The sequence below is a fragment of the Peromyscus californicus genome, unplaced genomic scaffold (assembly GCF_007827085.1).
Source record: "Peromyscus californicus insignis strain IS unplaced genomic scaffold, ASM782708v3 Scaffold_4__1_contigs__length_199733344, whole genome shotgun sequence".
Taxonomy (NCBI): Eukaryota; Metazoa; Chordata; class Mammalia; order Rodentia; family Cricetidae; genus Peromyscus; species Peromyscus californicus.
Window position 1 is genome coordinate 181603413 of NW_026294562.1, and position 15262 is coordinate 181618674.

Consider the following 15262-nt stretch of genomic DNA (forward strand, 5'->3'; position numbering starts at 1 on the left):
ACTTGAGTCAGGCAGTGGTGGTGCATGCCTTTTACCCCAGCACTCAGGAGGCAGAAGCAGGTGGGTCTCTGAGTTCAAGGCCAGCCTGGCCTACAAAGAGAGTTCCAGGGCACTCAGGGTTATTAAGCAGAGAAACCCTGTCTCACACAACACTTAACTGTTTGTTTCCATTAACTTCTACAGCATGTGGTCACCTATATATCAGTCAGTGACTAAAAGATGTCCACAAATTCAAGTATATCTTTGTGTTTGTTAAGACAAGGTCACACGTAGTCCAAGCTAGTCTCAAACTTGCCATCTAGCCAGGGCTGACCTTGAACTCCCAATCCTCCTGCTTCTGCCTCTCCAGTGCTGGGACTACAGGAATAACTAAATGAGTGTGCTATCTGGGCAAATGAGATGGTCTGGAGGGGAAAAGTACTTTTCCCCCAAGCCAGGGAGGGCACCTGAGTTCAAGCTCCAGAACCCATATAAAAGTAAGAGAGATCCAATTCCGGAAAACTGTCCTTTGACCTCAAACTCATTGCTCACACGAGTGGACACAAGCTTGCACACAATCAAACACATAATTTTGTAATTTTAAAAAGTGACCTCTGGCCGGGCATGGTGGCGCACACCTTTAATCCCAGCACTCGAGAGGCAGAGGCAGGTGGATCTCTGTCAGTTTGAGGCCAGTCTGGTCTACAGAGCGAGTTCCAGGAAAGGCACAAAGCTACACAGAGAGAAACCCTGTCTTGAAGGAAAAAAAAAAAGTGATCTCTGAGCAGAAATGTTAGAGAATGGTCTTGCAGGGATCTGAGGATGATCTGAGTCAGAGGGAACTGAAAGGGTTAAAGACTGGAGGAGTAGAGAGAGGTTTTGGTCAGGTGGGTACAGCTAAACAGCAGTGAGCCAGAGAGAAAAAGGAAACAAGATAGTAAGTGGTCAGCCTGGGAGAATAAGAGACTTACAGACCATGTATGCTTGGATTATGAGTTGATGAAAATATTTAGCCTGGAACTTCATTCACCTTTCAAACCTTTAAATACCTATTGGAGGCCTGACATTCATTCACCTTTCACTCCCCTAAATATCTTTTGGAGTCCTGATATTCATTCACCTTTCAGTCCCTTAAATACCTTTTGGAGGCCTGACATTCATTCACCTTTCAGTCCCTTAAATACCTTTTGGAGGCCTGACATTCATTCATTTTTCACTCCCCTAAATACCTATTGGAGGTCTGACATTCATTCACCTTTCAGTCCCCTAAGTACCTATTGGGGGCCTGACATTCATTCACTTTTCACTCCCCTAAATACCTATTGGAGGCCTGACATTCTTGGCATGAGGAAGCTGTAAGGGGGCTAACTAGCAAAGGGTCATCCTGGAAACGGAGGGCTATGTGTGTCCTTTATTAGCAGCAGAAACAACTACAAGCAGGAACTAGTTATTAAAACAAATCCTAGTCATCTGTTGCCTATTGTTACAGAAGTTATGTGTAGGACTCTATAGATTATCAAGAGAAATAGTCATCTGGCTAACTGTAGATATGACTTACAGGCTGACTTCCAAGGTGTTTTGTTACAGAAAAGGTGGCAGGTTGCTCAGATTATGGCTCAAAGTCCTACATCTTTAGGTATGGCCTTCCCTGTCCATGTGTATAAATGACCCTCTCGGGTGCTAACTGAATAAAAAAAGAAAGAAATGGAAAGGAGATGACAGTTCCTAGGTGTGGTAGAGGGGAAAGTTTATTATGGATATGTGGAGGAGCGTAGCTAGAGACATGGACATCAGAGAGTCCAGAGTGGACATGACCCTGAGCCATGTGAGGAGAAGGGGAGGGGGACCAGGTGCAGCAGTCAGGCCAAAACAGGAGGGGTAACCAAAATGGTTGGATTATATAGGGACGGTGAGCTGGGGGAAGGGCTGCCCAGCCCCTGGGCTGGAGATGTTTAGGGTAGAGGGCGGGTACTCCAACCAAGAGGACCCTGTCACAGGTAGGGACTGAGGGATGCTAGAAGAACCTGGCAGCCAGGTCCGCTTTGGTATGTTAAACAAGCACCTCAGCCGTTTGTCTCGGCTTTGAGACCTAACACCAAGGCTGGAGATGAATTGGGTGACCATCCAGAGCCACTTTTCCTAGACAAGTACAACTACAAAGACAAACCGAGAGGCTCTCTTGACTGACAGGCTTTCGGAACCGAGGAGACATCAAACATCTCCGTCAACCCACCTGCCCGGCGTCCACCAGCGCCGACGCCATCCTGAGACCCCCGTGGGCTGTGGACCCGGTGGATCCCGTGGGCTTCGTGCCCCGGGGCAGGAGATCTTGGCTGAAGGCGGCTCGGTTCACCGCCTGATGTCCAGGACTGCCTGTCAGAGGAGACGCCCCTCAGGCCCTTTAGGAAGACTGCTAGGATTTCCACAGCGTGCCTGGACCACACCGTCGTGCAAGAATGACATCACGGCACGGCGACAGTAAGTCCCACCACCCGCTCCTCGACAGGAGGGAAGCACACTATATTAGGCCTTTCATTTGCCGAGCAAGCCGTCTGACTCGTGTGCTATGCCTTCTGGGTAATGTAGTTCTTCCTCTGCTGCCTACCTCTCTCCTCCCTGCTCCCAACCCCATTGGAGTGCCTTGGTGTTTTCCTAGACTATAGACCCAGCGTTGTGTCTTGGACACAACAATAAATACAATAATAAATATTGTTATTATTTGACATTGTTTCACTTTTAATTTTTGGGACGATCTCAATAAATTGGCCAGGTTGGCCTTGAAATTCCTCGGCGGCCCAGGCAGGCTTTGAAATCGTCCTGCCTCAGTCTCCTGAATACTTAAGATTGTAGGCATGGGTCACCAGGCCTGGCTTCAGACCCACCCAGTAACAATGCACAGCTTGGGAGGATTCGGGCACTGGGTGAGACTGCCATTCTTTCAACGTAAAATGTAGACTAGAGGGGATTGAGGGTGGGTCTGGAACCTTTGCCAAAAATCTGGGGAAATGTAAAGATGAGAAACTGGGCACTCCAGAGGACCCCAGACGTCTCTCCTTATCCACCCCCTTTTTCATTTATTACTTATTTTGTATATGTGTGGGCATGGGTGTGCCTCTGTACCTGAGTGGAAGTACAAGGACTTCGATCCCCACCACCCTGGTACAAGCTGGGCACAATGATGAGCATCTGTAGTCTCAGCCCTGGAGAGCTGGAGATAGGAGGCTCAGTGTTCCCTGACCAGCCAGTCTAGCCAAATCAGTTGAGTTTCATGTTCAGTTCAGAGACCTACCATCTCAAAACATGAGATGAAAGCCAGGCATGGTGGTGCACACACCTTTAATCCCCAAACCTGGGAGGCAGAGTCAGGTGGATCTCTGTTAAGTTCGAGGCCAGCCTGGTTGACAACTGGAGTTCCAGGACAGCCAAGGCTGTTAACACAGAAAACCTGCCTCGAAAAAAAAAACAACCAAACCAAAAATGAGATGGAGAGCAATAGAGTATCTACCTGATGTGGACCCTTCGCCTTCACCCCCTCCACCCCAACCCCCACCACACAGTTAAGACAAAAGCTTCTACCAAATTGACATACCAACTCACACAAACAGAAAGATGTTAAATCAGGTTTAATTCGCATCTTAAAAGAGAAAACAAGCAAAACAGATGAGGTAACAGAGCCTGGAAAGCTCCCTGAATAAACACAAAGGGGCAGGGCTCAGGAAGCAGGCTGACTACCAGGAGGCAGGATCCTACGAGAGTGGGCCAGGACCCAAGGGTGCTTCAGGATCTGGGCCAGGTCCAGCCGATCTGAGGGATGGTACCTAAGAAGCTTGGAGATCAAGTCTTGGGCCCCCACAGGCACTGAATGAGGAAACCTCAAATCCACCTAATGAGGCCGGGGAAGAAGAATGAGAATCTAGTTAATCTCTTTGCTTAGTTCTCTCCTTGTTCTGTCAGTATCTTCAGGGTACCTGTGGTGATATTTTCTTTGTGCTTTAACAAATAAAGCTTGCCTGGAGATCAGAGGAAAAAGCCAGCTATTGTATTAAACATAGAGGCCAGGCAGTGGTAGCACAAGCCTTGAATCCTAGCATTCGAGAGGCAGAGATTTATCTAGATCTCTGTGAGTTCAAGGCCATCCTGGCCTAATAAGACACTGTCTCAAAAAAAAAAAAAAAAAACCTAACCATAATACAAATTGCTACACAGTCTTATTAATTAAAAAAAAAAAAAACCTGGAGCCAGGTATTGGGTTGAAATCTGAAAGATCAGAGAGCAAGCCAGCCATATCTTACCTCTAGGAACTCCTCAGCCCAAGAGCTCTATCACTTCCTGTCTGTACAGACCTCCAGACCTCTGCGGTTAACTAGTGATAGGATTAAAGGCATGTGTGCCACACTGCCTGGCCTCTATGTCTAATCTAGTGGCTGTCTCTGTCCTCTGATCCCCAGATAAGTTTTATTTGTTAGAGCACAAATAAAAATTACCACCACAGGTACCCTTCTGGCTATAGCATATATAGTCTTTTGTAAACACTCCAACCCTCAAAGGCCCAGGAGCTATCACTGTCTGCCTCCACGATGAATGCCCCACATGTGGTCATCTCACCTTGAGGATGCGTTTGTATGTCTCGCTGTGAGTGCTACTCTCGAAGGGTGGATTTCCCACCAGCAGCTCATAGCAGAGCACCCCAATACACCACAGATCCACCTTCTCATTATACGTTCTCCCTTCAATCATTTCTGGGGGCAAGTAGTCCAGAGTCCCGCACATTGTCTTTCTCCTAGAGCAGGACACAGAAGGGGAGTGCTGTGTGTGCATAGGCTCAGAATGAGGGAAATCCCTGCCCCGCCCCGTTCAGTTTCCAAGGAAATGGGAGACCAAGAGCTCCTTCCTGGGCAGGGTTTCAGAAATACAATTGTTAATATGGATCAAGATTCAGAGCGGCTGTGGGAGGTGGCTCCGTGGGTAAAGCATGTGCACTGAAAGCCCCGAGGACCAGAGTTCTATCCCCAGAACCCACATAAAGCTGGGTGCATGTCTATAGTCCCTGTGCTCTTAGAGTGAGATGGGAGGCAGAGGAGAATCCCTGGAAGCCTGCAGGCCAGTAGGCCAGCTATCCTGACTATGAGCAGCCAACAAGAGACCTTGTCTCAAATAGGATGGAAGGTGAAGAGTCACACCTAAGGTTGTCTTCTGACATTCCCCCATACACATACACACACACAGAACACGGCACACATGGGCCTGCACTCACACATGTGAACACACGCATAGAATTTTTTTTTCTCTTTAAGATTCAGGGAAGGCAGATGGGGATAGTGGTGCACATCTCTAATCCTAGTGAAAGACCTCCACCAAAGGCCCAGACACAGTTCTCCCAGAAACCCAAAAGAGCTGAGGGAAGAGATAGCTTAAAAGTAAACAGAACTGAGTCTGTTCCCCCTTCCTGGAGAGGGTGAAGTCAGGTGTTTTCAAAAGAACAAAGTCAGGATGTCTGGTGGTGACCATGAGATGCCCCTCTCTGGAGATAACATGACCAGACCCTGGAGATGGGTTATAAAACTCCTAACAGGGAAAACAGATGTGCTGAAATAAGACAAAGTCCAGGCCCGGGAAAAACTGGACCAATCAAGGATGAACCCATACTAACCCCCTCCCCTCTAAGAAATTTTGTGGGTTTTGCCTATAAAAACTAACTTCCCCAAGAAAGAGCAACTCCTCCCTGCCTCCCTGCGCTGTGCGGTGACTTGTAACGGAAGTAAACCTTGCTTTTGCATTCTGGTATGCTCGTCCTCGGTGGTCTCTCTGGGGGTCACGATCTGGGCACAACACTAGCTCCTGGGAAGGTTTAGGGAGGAAAGAGTACTATGTGTGTGAGGCTAGAATGAGCTACAGGCCAGACAACATGAGAAACTGTTAATCAGAAGGTGGGGCTGTTCTTCTAAAGGACCCTAGATGGATTTCCCAGCACCCCCATGGCAGCTCACAACCATCTACAACTCCAGTTCCAGGGGATCTGATGCCTTCTTCTGGTCTCCACAGGCACCGGGTATGATAAGCGGTGTACAAAACACACATGCAGGCAAAACACCCTAGTGTGGGATAATGCTCTTGTATACTGTAAAGATTTGTCACTCCCACTGGTTTAATAAAACACTGATTGGCCAGCAGCCAGGCAGGAAGTATAGGTGGGGTGACCAGACGAGGAGAAGGCTGAGAAGAGGAAAGGCAGAGATGGAGTCAACACCCAGAGGCAGAGGAATTAAGATGAGAATGCTGGACTGAAAAAAGGTACCAAGCCAGGTGGCTAAACATAGATAAGAATTATGGGTTAATTTAAGCATAAGAGCTAGAGTTAGTTATAAGCCTGAGCAATAGACCAAACAGTCTTATAATTAATATAAGCGTCTGCATGTTTATTTGGGTCTGAATGGCTATGGGACCAGATGGGACAGAAAATTTCATTAACAACACACATGCACATAAGATTAAAAATGAAAAAAACCAAAACCCCAAACAAACCCCGAGAAGGCAAATACTGTAAGGGAAAATACACTAACTAACCCCATGCTTTCAAATGATTCAGTCAGGTGGAGTAAATCACACCGAGATAGGATGATTGCTCTAAGTTTGAGGCCAGCCTGGTCTACAGAGCGAGGAGGGAAGATTTGGAACATAATGATGGTATGTCAAGAGGACCCAGGCAAATGTAACTGATCAACACAGAAAAGTTCATTCCTGGAATGCTTGCTAATTTTACACAGAGGAATCTTACGGGCAAAGGTAAATACTAATAAAAACCAGAAAAGCTCTGTTTGGGCCTTGTTTGTGTGTGTGTGCATGCCTACACATGCATACACATACATGCACACACGCACGCACACAAACGCTCACACACACAAACACACACACACACACACACACACACACACACACACACACGACATTCAGTGTCTCTATTGCTCTCCAGTTTGTTCCCTGAAGGCAGGGTTTCTCACTGAACCTAAACCAGTCATTTTTGCCAGGCTGGCAGCCAGCAAGCTTACTTCCAGGATCTGCCCGTCTCCACCCCTCGAATTCCTGCTTACACAGGAAGTGCCCTTACTCACTGAGTCACCACTCCACCCAATTCTTTCAGTCTGCAAATGCATTTTAAAGGTATGCACTTGGAAAAGACGGTGTCCAAATACAAGCCCCTGTTTGAATCTGGGTCGTACATGTGAGAAGAATTCACCCAGGTGAAAACTCCTCAATGGTTTAAGGGTCCCACCCCTATCCCATGTGGCCTACCTGAGAGAAGGGGTATGCACAGACCAACCAAAGTCCGCGATCTTCACCTCACCCCTGAACCCCAGGAGGAGATTCTCCGGCTTGATGTCCCTGTGAATCACCTTCTTCTCATGACAGTAGGTCAGGGCATCTGCCAACTCCTCTATTATCTGTGTGAACAAAAGCAATCTGGTGGGGGAAAAGACTTTTACAGCCTCCCTGTGAGGGAGAATAGGCATTATGGGTTTTTTTTTGTTTTTGTTTTTGTTTTTCAAGACAGGGTTGATGTGTAGCTTTGAGCCTTTCCTGGAACTCACTTGGTAGTCCAGGCTGGCCTCGAACTTACAGAGATTCGCCTGGCTCTGCCTCCCAAGTGCTGGGATTAAAGGCGGGAGCCACCACCGCCCGGTGGCATTATGAATTTTAAGACTGCAAAGGAATCTCACTTCTTGAGGTAATTCCAATATTTCTTTCTTTTTTTTTTTAAGATTTATTTATTTATTATGTACACAGAAGAGGGTGACAGATCTCATTACAGATGGTTGTGAGCCACCATGTGGGTGCTGGGAATTGAACTCAGGACCTCTGGAAGAGCAGTCGGTGCTCTTAACCTCTGAGCCATCTCTCTAGCCCCCAATATTTCTTGGTGTGTATACACATGCATATGTGGAACCCAAAGACAGTCTTCAGTGTGGCTCCTTATTGTCCACCCACCTTGTCTGTGGCTTTTAAGACAAGGTCTCACTGTATAGCCCAGGTTAGCCTTGAACTCATGAGCTCCGCATGTCTCTACTTCCTGAGTTTAGGATTAAGGTATGCACCTTCATGTCCTCTTGGTTCCCCAATATCTTTACTATAACACCATGGTGATAGCTTTGAATGGACACTAAAGTGGACTGGTCCTCCCCGTGGACTTGGCAGAACAAGTAGCCAGATATAGAACCTGTGCTTAGCCAATCAGAACACTCCCCAAAGAGTCCGTCTCAAGGGAAGGCTACAGGAATCATTCATTTTGCTATCCAGTTGACCCAACTACTGCTGTTGGGATAATGGCTGCTTATGGCTTCCCTTTTAGCGCCCTATAAATTTCTAGGTACCTTTTTTTTTTCTGAGATAGGGTTTCATTATGTAACCCTACTGGCCTAGAAACTTGATATGAACCAGGCTGACCTTGAACTCCTGATCCTTCTGCGTCAGCCTTCCAAGTGCTGGAATTATAGGCCTACAAAACTACATCCAGCTAGCCTTCCAATATATGTTTATGGTTCCATTTTCTGTATGACAGAGTTGGACCTTTTATATACTATTCTTATTACATTTATTTATTGGTTTTTTTTGGGTGGTTATATGTATGTGAGTGCATGCACAGGTCCCAGGCTACCTTCTGGATTTGTTCTCTCCTTCTATACCATGTGGGCCCCAGGAGGCCAAACTTACATGATCAGCCTAGGCAGCAAAGTATACATACCCATTGAGCCAGCTTTCCAACCTAAGTTAGAATCTGATACTTGGTATAAAAGACTCCAGGTATGGTGCAGTGGCCAGCAGTCAGGTATCAGAGGCAAGAGGATCTCTGAGTTTGAGGTCAGTCTGGAATATATACAGCATTCCAGGTCAAGGCTACTGTCTCAGTTAGGGTTTCTATTGCTGCAATGAAACACCATGACCAAAGAGCAAGTTGGCGAGGAAAGGGTTTATTTGGCTTACACTTCAGCATTGCTGTTCATCCCTGAAGGAAGTCAGGACAGAAACTCAAAACAAGGCAGGATCCTGGAAGCAGCAGCTGATGCAGAGGCCACGGATGGGGTGCTGTTTACTGGCTTGCTTCCCATGGCTTGCTCAGCCTGCTTTCTTATAGAACCCAGGACCAGCAGCCCAGAGATGGCACCACCCACCATGGGCTGTGCCCTCCCCCATTGATCACTAAATGAGAAAATGCCTTACAGCCGCATCTCAAGGAGGCATTTCCTCAGCTGAGGCTCTGTCCTCTGATGACTCTAGCTGGTGTCAAGATGACACACAAAACCACCCAGTACAGCTAGTTGAGACCCTCAATAAATAAAATCCAAACTATGAACACTAATATTCTAGAACTACTACCCAGGGCCATACACGAGAAACTGGACCACCAAGTTATATCTCAGCACCCCCCAAAAAAAATTTTTAATGGAAACAGTCCAAAGCTGGGTGCGGTGGCAGATGCCTGTCTTCCCAGCAACTCAGGATGCTGCAAGTTCAAGCCAGCTTGGGATATACAGGAGTTCCAAGTCATTCTTGGCTATATAGCAAGACCCTGCCTCAGGAAAAATATAGCACCCTGAGCCAGGCATAATGGCCTATGTCTATAATAATAGTGCATGTGAGGCTCTCCCAGGAGAATCACACATTTCAGATCAGCCTGGAGATTCTGGGAAAGTCTGAGCTAGCCGGGTTACAAGATTCCCCCATATGGTGGTATTTTATTTGTACTGAAAAAAAAAGGGGGTGGGGGTGGGGGTGGTGGAATGAAGGCCAGCAAGATGGCTCAGTGGGTAAGGAAGCTTTGCCGTGCAAGCCTGGTGACCTGAGTTCCATCCCCGTCTCCCATGTAAAGGTGGGAAAAGAAAGCAGACTCTTCCCCTCCAAGCTGTCTCATGACTTCCACATATGCGGCACTATGGCATGTATCCCCCCCTCCCACATCACACCCAAACACACATAGTGAATTACGAAAAAGTGAGAAGGGGCTATTGGCAGGCACAAACACTAACTCATCATCACAGGCCAAACCCTTGGTCCCAGAGCTGCCCTCACCGTGGCTGTACGCTGCTCATCGAACGTCCGGTTCCTCTGAAGCTCCTTATAGAGCTCGCCCCCTGGAGCATATTCCAGAATTAAGTACACCCGGCGAGCATCGTGGAAGTAGTTGTACAGGCGTAGGATATTCGGATGTCTGAGGGCGGAATGAAGCGTCAGGGCAGATGACATGGCGAGCAAAGGCACTTTACTAATGCCAACCTAAGTTCCACACCCAGAATCCATACGGTGGAGCGTGAGAACCAACTCCTGCAAGTTGTTCTCCACACTGTGACACACAGGGCCCACGTGTCACCTCACCCACAATTAAAAAAAAATCTTTAATCTGGGTGGGGGTGGCACTTGCCTTTAATTCCAGCATTTGGGAGGCAGAGGCAGGTGGATCTCTGTGAATTTAAGGCCAGGCTGGTCAACAGATCGAGTTCCAGGACAGCCAGGGCAACACAGAGAAACCTGTCTTGAGAAACAAAACAAACAAACAAAATCAACTACTTGTGTCTCATTTGTGTAACCCTGGTTGGTCTGGAACTCACTGTATACACCAGGCTGGCCTTAAGCTCAGCGATCTACCTGCTTCTGCCTCCCAGGTGCTGGGGATAAAGGAATGATTTTAAAAAAATAGATGTCAGCCGGGCGGTGGTGGCGCACGCCTTTAATCCCAGCACTCGGGAAGCAGAGGCCGGCGGATCTCTGTGAGTTCGAGGCCAGCCTGAGCTACCAAGTGAGTTCCAGGAAAGGCGCAAAGCTACACAGAGAAACCCTGTCTCGAAAAACCAAAAAAAAAAAAAAAAAAAATAGATGTCACCTGAGGAGCAACAAACGGAGGTTTGACATCTGACCTGCACAAGTGTACACACACAAGACCTGGTGTGTCCGACACTGGGAGAGAATGTTACATGGTCTAACCTGAATGAGCTACAGAGAAAAATCTTCAAGGTGAAAACAAAGTGCTTAATTGGGACTCGTGGAGAAGGCCAAGTTCAGGTCAGGCCAGCAAGAGGGAAGCAGGAGCTTGAAATTCCCACCTTTGAGTCCCACACAGACCATGCTTACTGTAGGTGTGCCTGGATCTCCACTTCCCTTCGAAGCTGGTGTTCCAATCCCTCCTTCTCTATCTGGGACTTGAAGAGGACCTTCAGGGCCACAATGAAATGGTTTTCCTTGAGCCGAGCCAGGTACACGTTGCCAAATTTCCCCTTGCCCAGAGGACGCCCGATTTCAAAGTCATCGATGGTGAAAAGCCTCCTGAACAGAAGGAAAAGATGATCGCATCGCAGAGACTAGGAGAGTTAGGGACCCCCAACTACTTACTCCCCTTCCTCATTCACTCTGCTCCCAGCCCCAGCACTGGGAGTTCAATGGGGGGAAAACAGCATCTTGGATGCTGGCCCAGCTTGCTCTTCACCTGAGTGAGTCTTCTTTCTTCTAGATACCATGGCAAGGCACTCACCTAGTTGAGGTGCTGGGCTCCATCTGGCCAGTGGCTAAAGGAAAGAGGAAGAAAAACTGCAATCCTTGTCTGTGGGGGGTGGAGGTAGGAGGGTCACAATTTCAAAGTCATCCTCCACTACATAGCAGCTTTGAGGCCACTTGGGCTCCAAGAGACCCTATCAGAGACTACGGGAAGGAGAGGTTAAGAATATAAGAGAAGTGTGGGGGAGGGAGGGAGGATTGGAGGAAAGGACAAGGAAGGAGAGGGGGAAAAGAGGGACGGGAAGGAGAAAGAGAAGGACTGCAGAAGGAGAGGAAAGCGGTTGGGAAGGGAGATAGAACCGAAGAGGAGGGGCCGGAAAGGGAAGGCTGAAATTTTCAGTGCCCATGACCCCACCTGACGGCGGACCCCAGTCCTTTCTGCCCCTCCTCTCTCTAGTATCGTGTTTCTGTTTAAGACAGGGTTTCATGGTAGTCCAAACTGGCCTCTAACTGCGTCCATTCCCCTGCCTCGGCCTCCCCCGTGTTGGGATGGCACACACCAGCTACCTCCACCCTGGTTTTTGATCCCGGTTCCTATCCCTCTTACTTGTGGGCGAGGCTGTCCCCGAGGGCGGTCCCGGTCTCGGCTAAACTCTGGAGAAGAGGTGACCGCAAGCTGAAGTCCGGCTGGCTTCTTGGGTCCAGGGGCCCCTGGAAAGGAGTGGGCGAGCAACGCTCCGGCTGCGGCCTCTCCAATCGCCCAGAATGCCCCACCCCGCCCAGGACACGGGCGACTCACCTACAAGCAAAATCCGCTGGAACAGCGGCGCTCAGGCCGTTTGTAGAACGCGCCTGGTCCGGGACTAGCAGACTTCGCCTGATCCCGGTTGGTTGATCTTTCTGTCGACAACGGCATACCCAATAGGGTAGCGCCCTGGGGGTGCTCGGCCAGTAGGATGGTGGGGGCGGGACCAAAGGGTCTCTGGGATGATTTGTTTGGTAAGCGAGGTTTGCAGAGGTCAGCAGGCAGGGCGGTGGGTGTGTCAGTGCACATACAAATGAATGTCCATCAACTTCAGGGACCTCGCTGTTAGAAATACTAAATATGTGTCTTTTCTATAAGTACTATAAAATTTGTATTTATTAAGATAGGGAATTAAAACCTTTAAAAAAAGGTGGTGGTGCACGCCTTTAATCCCATTGGGAGGCAGAGCCAGGGCGATCTCTGTGAGTTCGAGGCCAGCCTGGTCTAGAGAGCAAGATCCAGGACAGGCTCCAAAGCTACACAGAGAAACCCTGTCTCAAAAAACCAAAAAACAAACAAAACAAAATTCCACCCATGTAAGGCGGTGGTGGAGCACGCCTTTAATCCCAGCACTCGGGAGGCAAAGGCAGGCGGATTTCTGAATTCGAAGCCAGCCCGGTTCGAGCAAGTCCCAGGACAGCCAGGGTTACACAGAGAAACCCTATCTGGAAGAACAAAACAGATAAGCAAAAATCCTGCCCACTCTGTACTTTTGTAGAGCGTTTTTGTTTGTAGTTTTGTTTCCACCACCATGCTTTTTTTTTTTCCCTCGAAACACGGTTGCATTATGTAGCTCTGGGTCCTGATGCTCATGTAGACCAGGCTGACCTCGAATTCACACGGAGATCAGCCTGCCTCTGCCTCCCAAACCCTGGAATCAAAAGCGTGTGCTCCACTACACCTGGCCTATCCAAGTGTTTTAATTCTCCCTTCCTAGTAAAACTTTGGTTTACGCAAAGGCTCACTGCTTTCTTCAGGAATTTGATGACCTGGAACAATAACCCTTCACCTTCCTCTATTTCTTCTTTTCAGTCTAGCCAATTTGAGTAAGATTGCAAAGTCTAACCCCAGCCAATGGGGTGGGGGGACCAAATACAATAACAACAAAAAACACCACCTGAATGAGAATTAAGAAGCAATTACATTTCTTGTCTCCACATGTGTGGGATTTTCTAAGCCCACCCAATTAATCAAGAGTGTTGGAACCAAGTCCAGGAATGGAGCCGAATGAGAATCCTGAGTGCTTGTGAGAACACTCCAAGAAAACAAGTCTTGTGACCTCAGGAATTATTCTTGGCATGTGGTTTCGTGCCCCTCCCAGGTGTAGTGGATAGGAGTGAGTTTACTTCAAAACCACTTCAAATTGAATTCATTCAGACTAGGAACAAGACAAATTTTGCAGCACATCAATTGAAAACACAGCAAGATTGGCCGAGAGGTGGTGGTGGTGCACACCATTAATCCCAGTACTTGGGAGGCAGAGGCAAGTAGATCTCTGAGTTCAAGGCCAGCCTGGTCTACAGAGCGAGTTCCAGGACAGCCATGTAAAAATACTGTCTCAAAAAAAATATAGCAAGATGATTTCTGATAGGCAGTGGTAACTGCTGTGAACAGAGGAGGAAACCTCTCCCGAATTTACACATACCTGTTGGAAAGGAAAGGAGGAAGGATGGTCTCCTGTGTGGTGCTGGGAATTGAACACAGGCTTGTGTTACACTCTGTAGATAAGAAACCCCTGGTTCTCCATTTATTTATTTATTTGGTTTTTTGAGTCAGGGTTTCTCTGTGTAGCTTTTGGAGCCTGTCCTGGAACTTGCTCTGTAGACCAGGCTGGCCTCGAACTCACAGAGATCCACCTGGCTCTGCTTCCCAAATGCTATGATTAAAGGCATGTGCCACCGTCGCCCCACTCCATTTATTTATGTTTAAAAATTCTTTTTATTAATTTTACTTACATGTATTTTGCCTGCATGTATGTCTATGTGCCACATGGCTACACTATGCCCTTGGGGACCATAAGAGAGCATTGGATCACCTAGGAGGAGAGTTACAGATGTTGTGAGCTGCCACGTGGATGCTGGGAATAGAACCTGGATCCTCTGGAAGAGCAGCCAGTACTTGTAAACACTGAGTCAATATTCGTGGGTGCACGTTTGTGTGTGTGTGTGTTGCAGAACTGTGTGAACCGAGGCCTCATTCATGATAGTCAAACATTCTCACTGACACACATCTCCATTCCCTGTCCTCTTAATTTTAAGTAAGACAGATTGTCTTCCTTTCCCTTAAACATAGATCACCCATGTAAGTTACTTATGAGGCAGGCTAGACTGACAAGCAAGTATTAGCCAAGCCTCCTTTGTGGTGCAGGTCTGTAGTCCCACCTATTGGAGAGGCTGAAGCAGCAAGATAAAAAGGTCACGTGAGAGGGCTCAGTGGCTACAAGTGCTTGCTGCCTGGTCACCTGAGTTAGATCACAGGAACCCACTTGTGGGAGGGGATAATCACTCCAGAGAGATGTCTTCTGACCTCCACACACCACCTTGGCACATGTACCCACATGCAACACACACACACAAATAATTTGTTTTTAATGTGTTTAGATGTTTTGCCTGAATGTATGATTGTGCACCACATGCATGCCTAGTACTGGAAGTGGCCAGAACAGGTTATCTGATCCTGTTGTGAGCTGCCACATTAGTGCTGATAATTAAATCAGGGGCCTCAGGAAGAGGAGACAGTGCTCATAAGTACGGAACCATCTCTTCAGCCCCATGAAAGCAAGAAAGAAAGTTCAAGTCTAGCCTGGGCAACTCAGTAAGAACCTGTCTCAAAAGCGAGTTAGGTCTGGGTGTAGCTCAGTGGTGCGGTGCTTGCCGAGTACGAGCATCACGGTAACTCTGCAGCAACAAATGGATATATGAGACACAAAAAGGCCGAAGGACTTTTACCTCTGAAACACCCACCTCACCAAGTAAACTGAGGAACTGATATCAAAGTGTC

At 47.9% G+C, this 15262-nt stretch overlaps 2 protein-coding genes across 15 annotated transcripts in view; both read right to left on the reverse strand.

Annotated features, from left to right (window-relative positions):
* LOC128124482 (aurora kinase C-like) overlaps positions 1-2485 on the reverse strand; it is a 53252-nt gene extending 50767 nt beyond the window's left edge. For 4 of the 11 annotated variants that reach the window (XM_052760796.1, XM_052760804.1, XM_052760803.1 and 1 more), the window contains exon 1: positions 2213-2481. In XM_052760796.1, the coding sequence (XP_052616756.1) occupies positions 2213-2242 (30 nt within the window). In that variant the 5' untranslated portion in view covers positions 2243-2481. Of the gene's footprint in view, positions 1-2212 lie in introns of all 11 variants that reach the window. The other 7 variants (XM_052760813.1, XM_052760815.1, XM_052760811.1 and 4 more) reach the window with 5 other exon arrangements.
* Positions 2486-3587: 1102 nt separating this feature from the next.
* On the reverse strand, positions 3588-15165 carry LOC128124487 (aurora kinase C). 4 transcript variants are annotated; one of them, XM_052760827.1, is made up of 7 exons: positions 12065-15165; positions 11495-11528; positions 11098-11286; positions 10042-10180; positions 7270-7418; positions 4585-4759; positions 3588-3862 (listed from the first exon to the last, which is right to left on the reverse strand). In XM_052760827.1, the coding sequence occupies exons 2-7, from the start codon at positions 11515-11517 to the stop codon at positions 3692-3694; spliced, it is 846 nt and encodes a 281-aa protein (XP_052616787.1). In that variant the 5' UTR covers positions 11518-11528; positions 12065-15165; the 3' UTR covers positions 3588-3691. The 4 variants fall into 4 exon arrangements, with proteins under 4 accessions (XP_052616787.1, XP_052616785.1, XP_052616788.1 ...); XM_052760825.1 differs by having other exon boundaries at positions 11098-11289; XM_052760828.1 differs by lacking the exon at positions 12065-15165 and having other exon boundaries at positions 11495-12057.
* Between the last annotated feature and the right edge of the window lie 97 nt (positions 15166-15262).

Excerpts from the sequence above, each read along its gene's own strand:
- LOC128124487 (XM_052760825.1), bottom strand. The coding sequence starts at position 11,517 with ATGGAGCCCAGCACCTCAACTAG. Across the intron at positions 11,290-11,494 it reads GAGCCCAGCACCTCAACTAG|GAGGCTTTTCACCATCGATG; the intron begins GTGAGTGCCTTG and ends CCTTCTGTTCAG. Across the intron at positions 10,181-11,097 it reads GAGATCCAGGCACACCTACA|ACATCCGAATATCCTACGCC; the intron begins GTAAGCATGGTC and ends TTCCGCCCTCAG.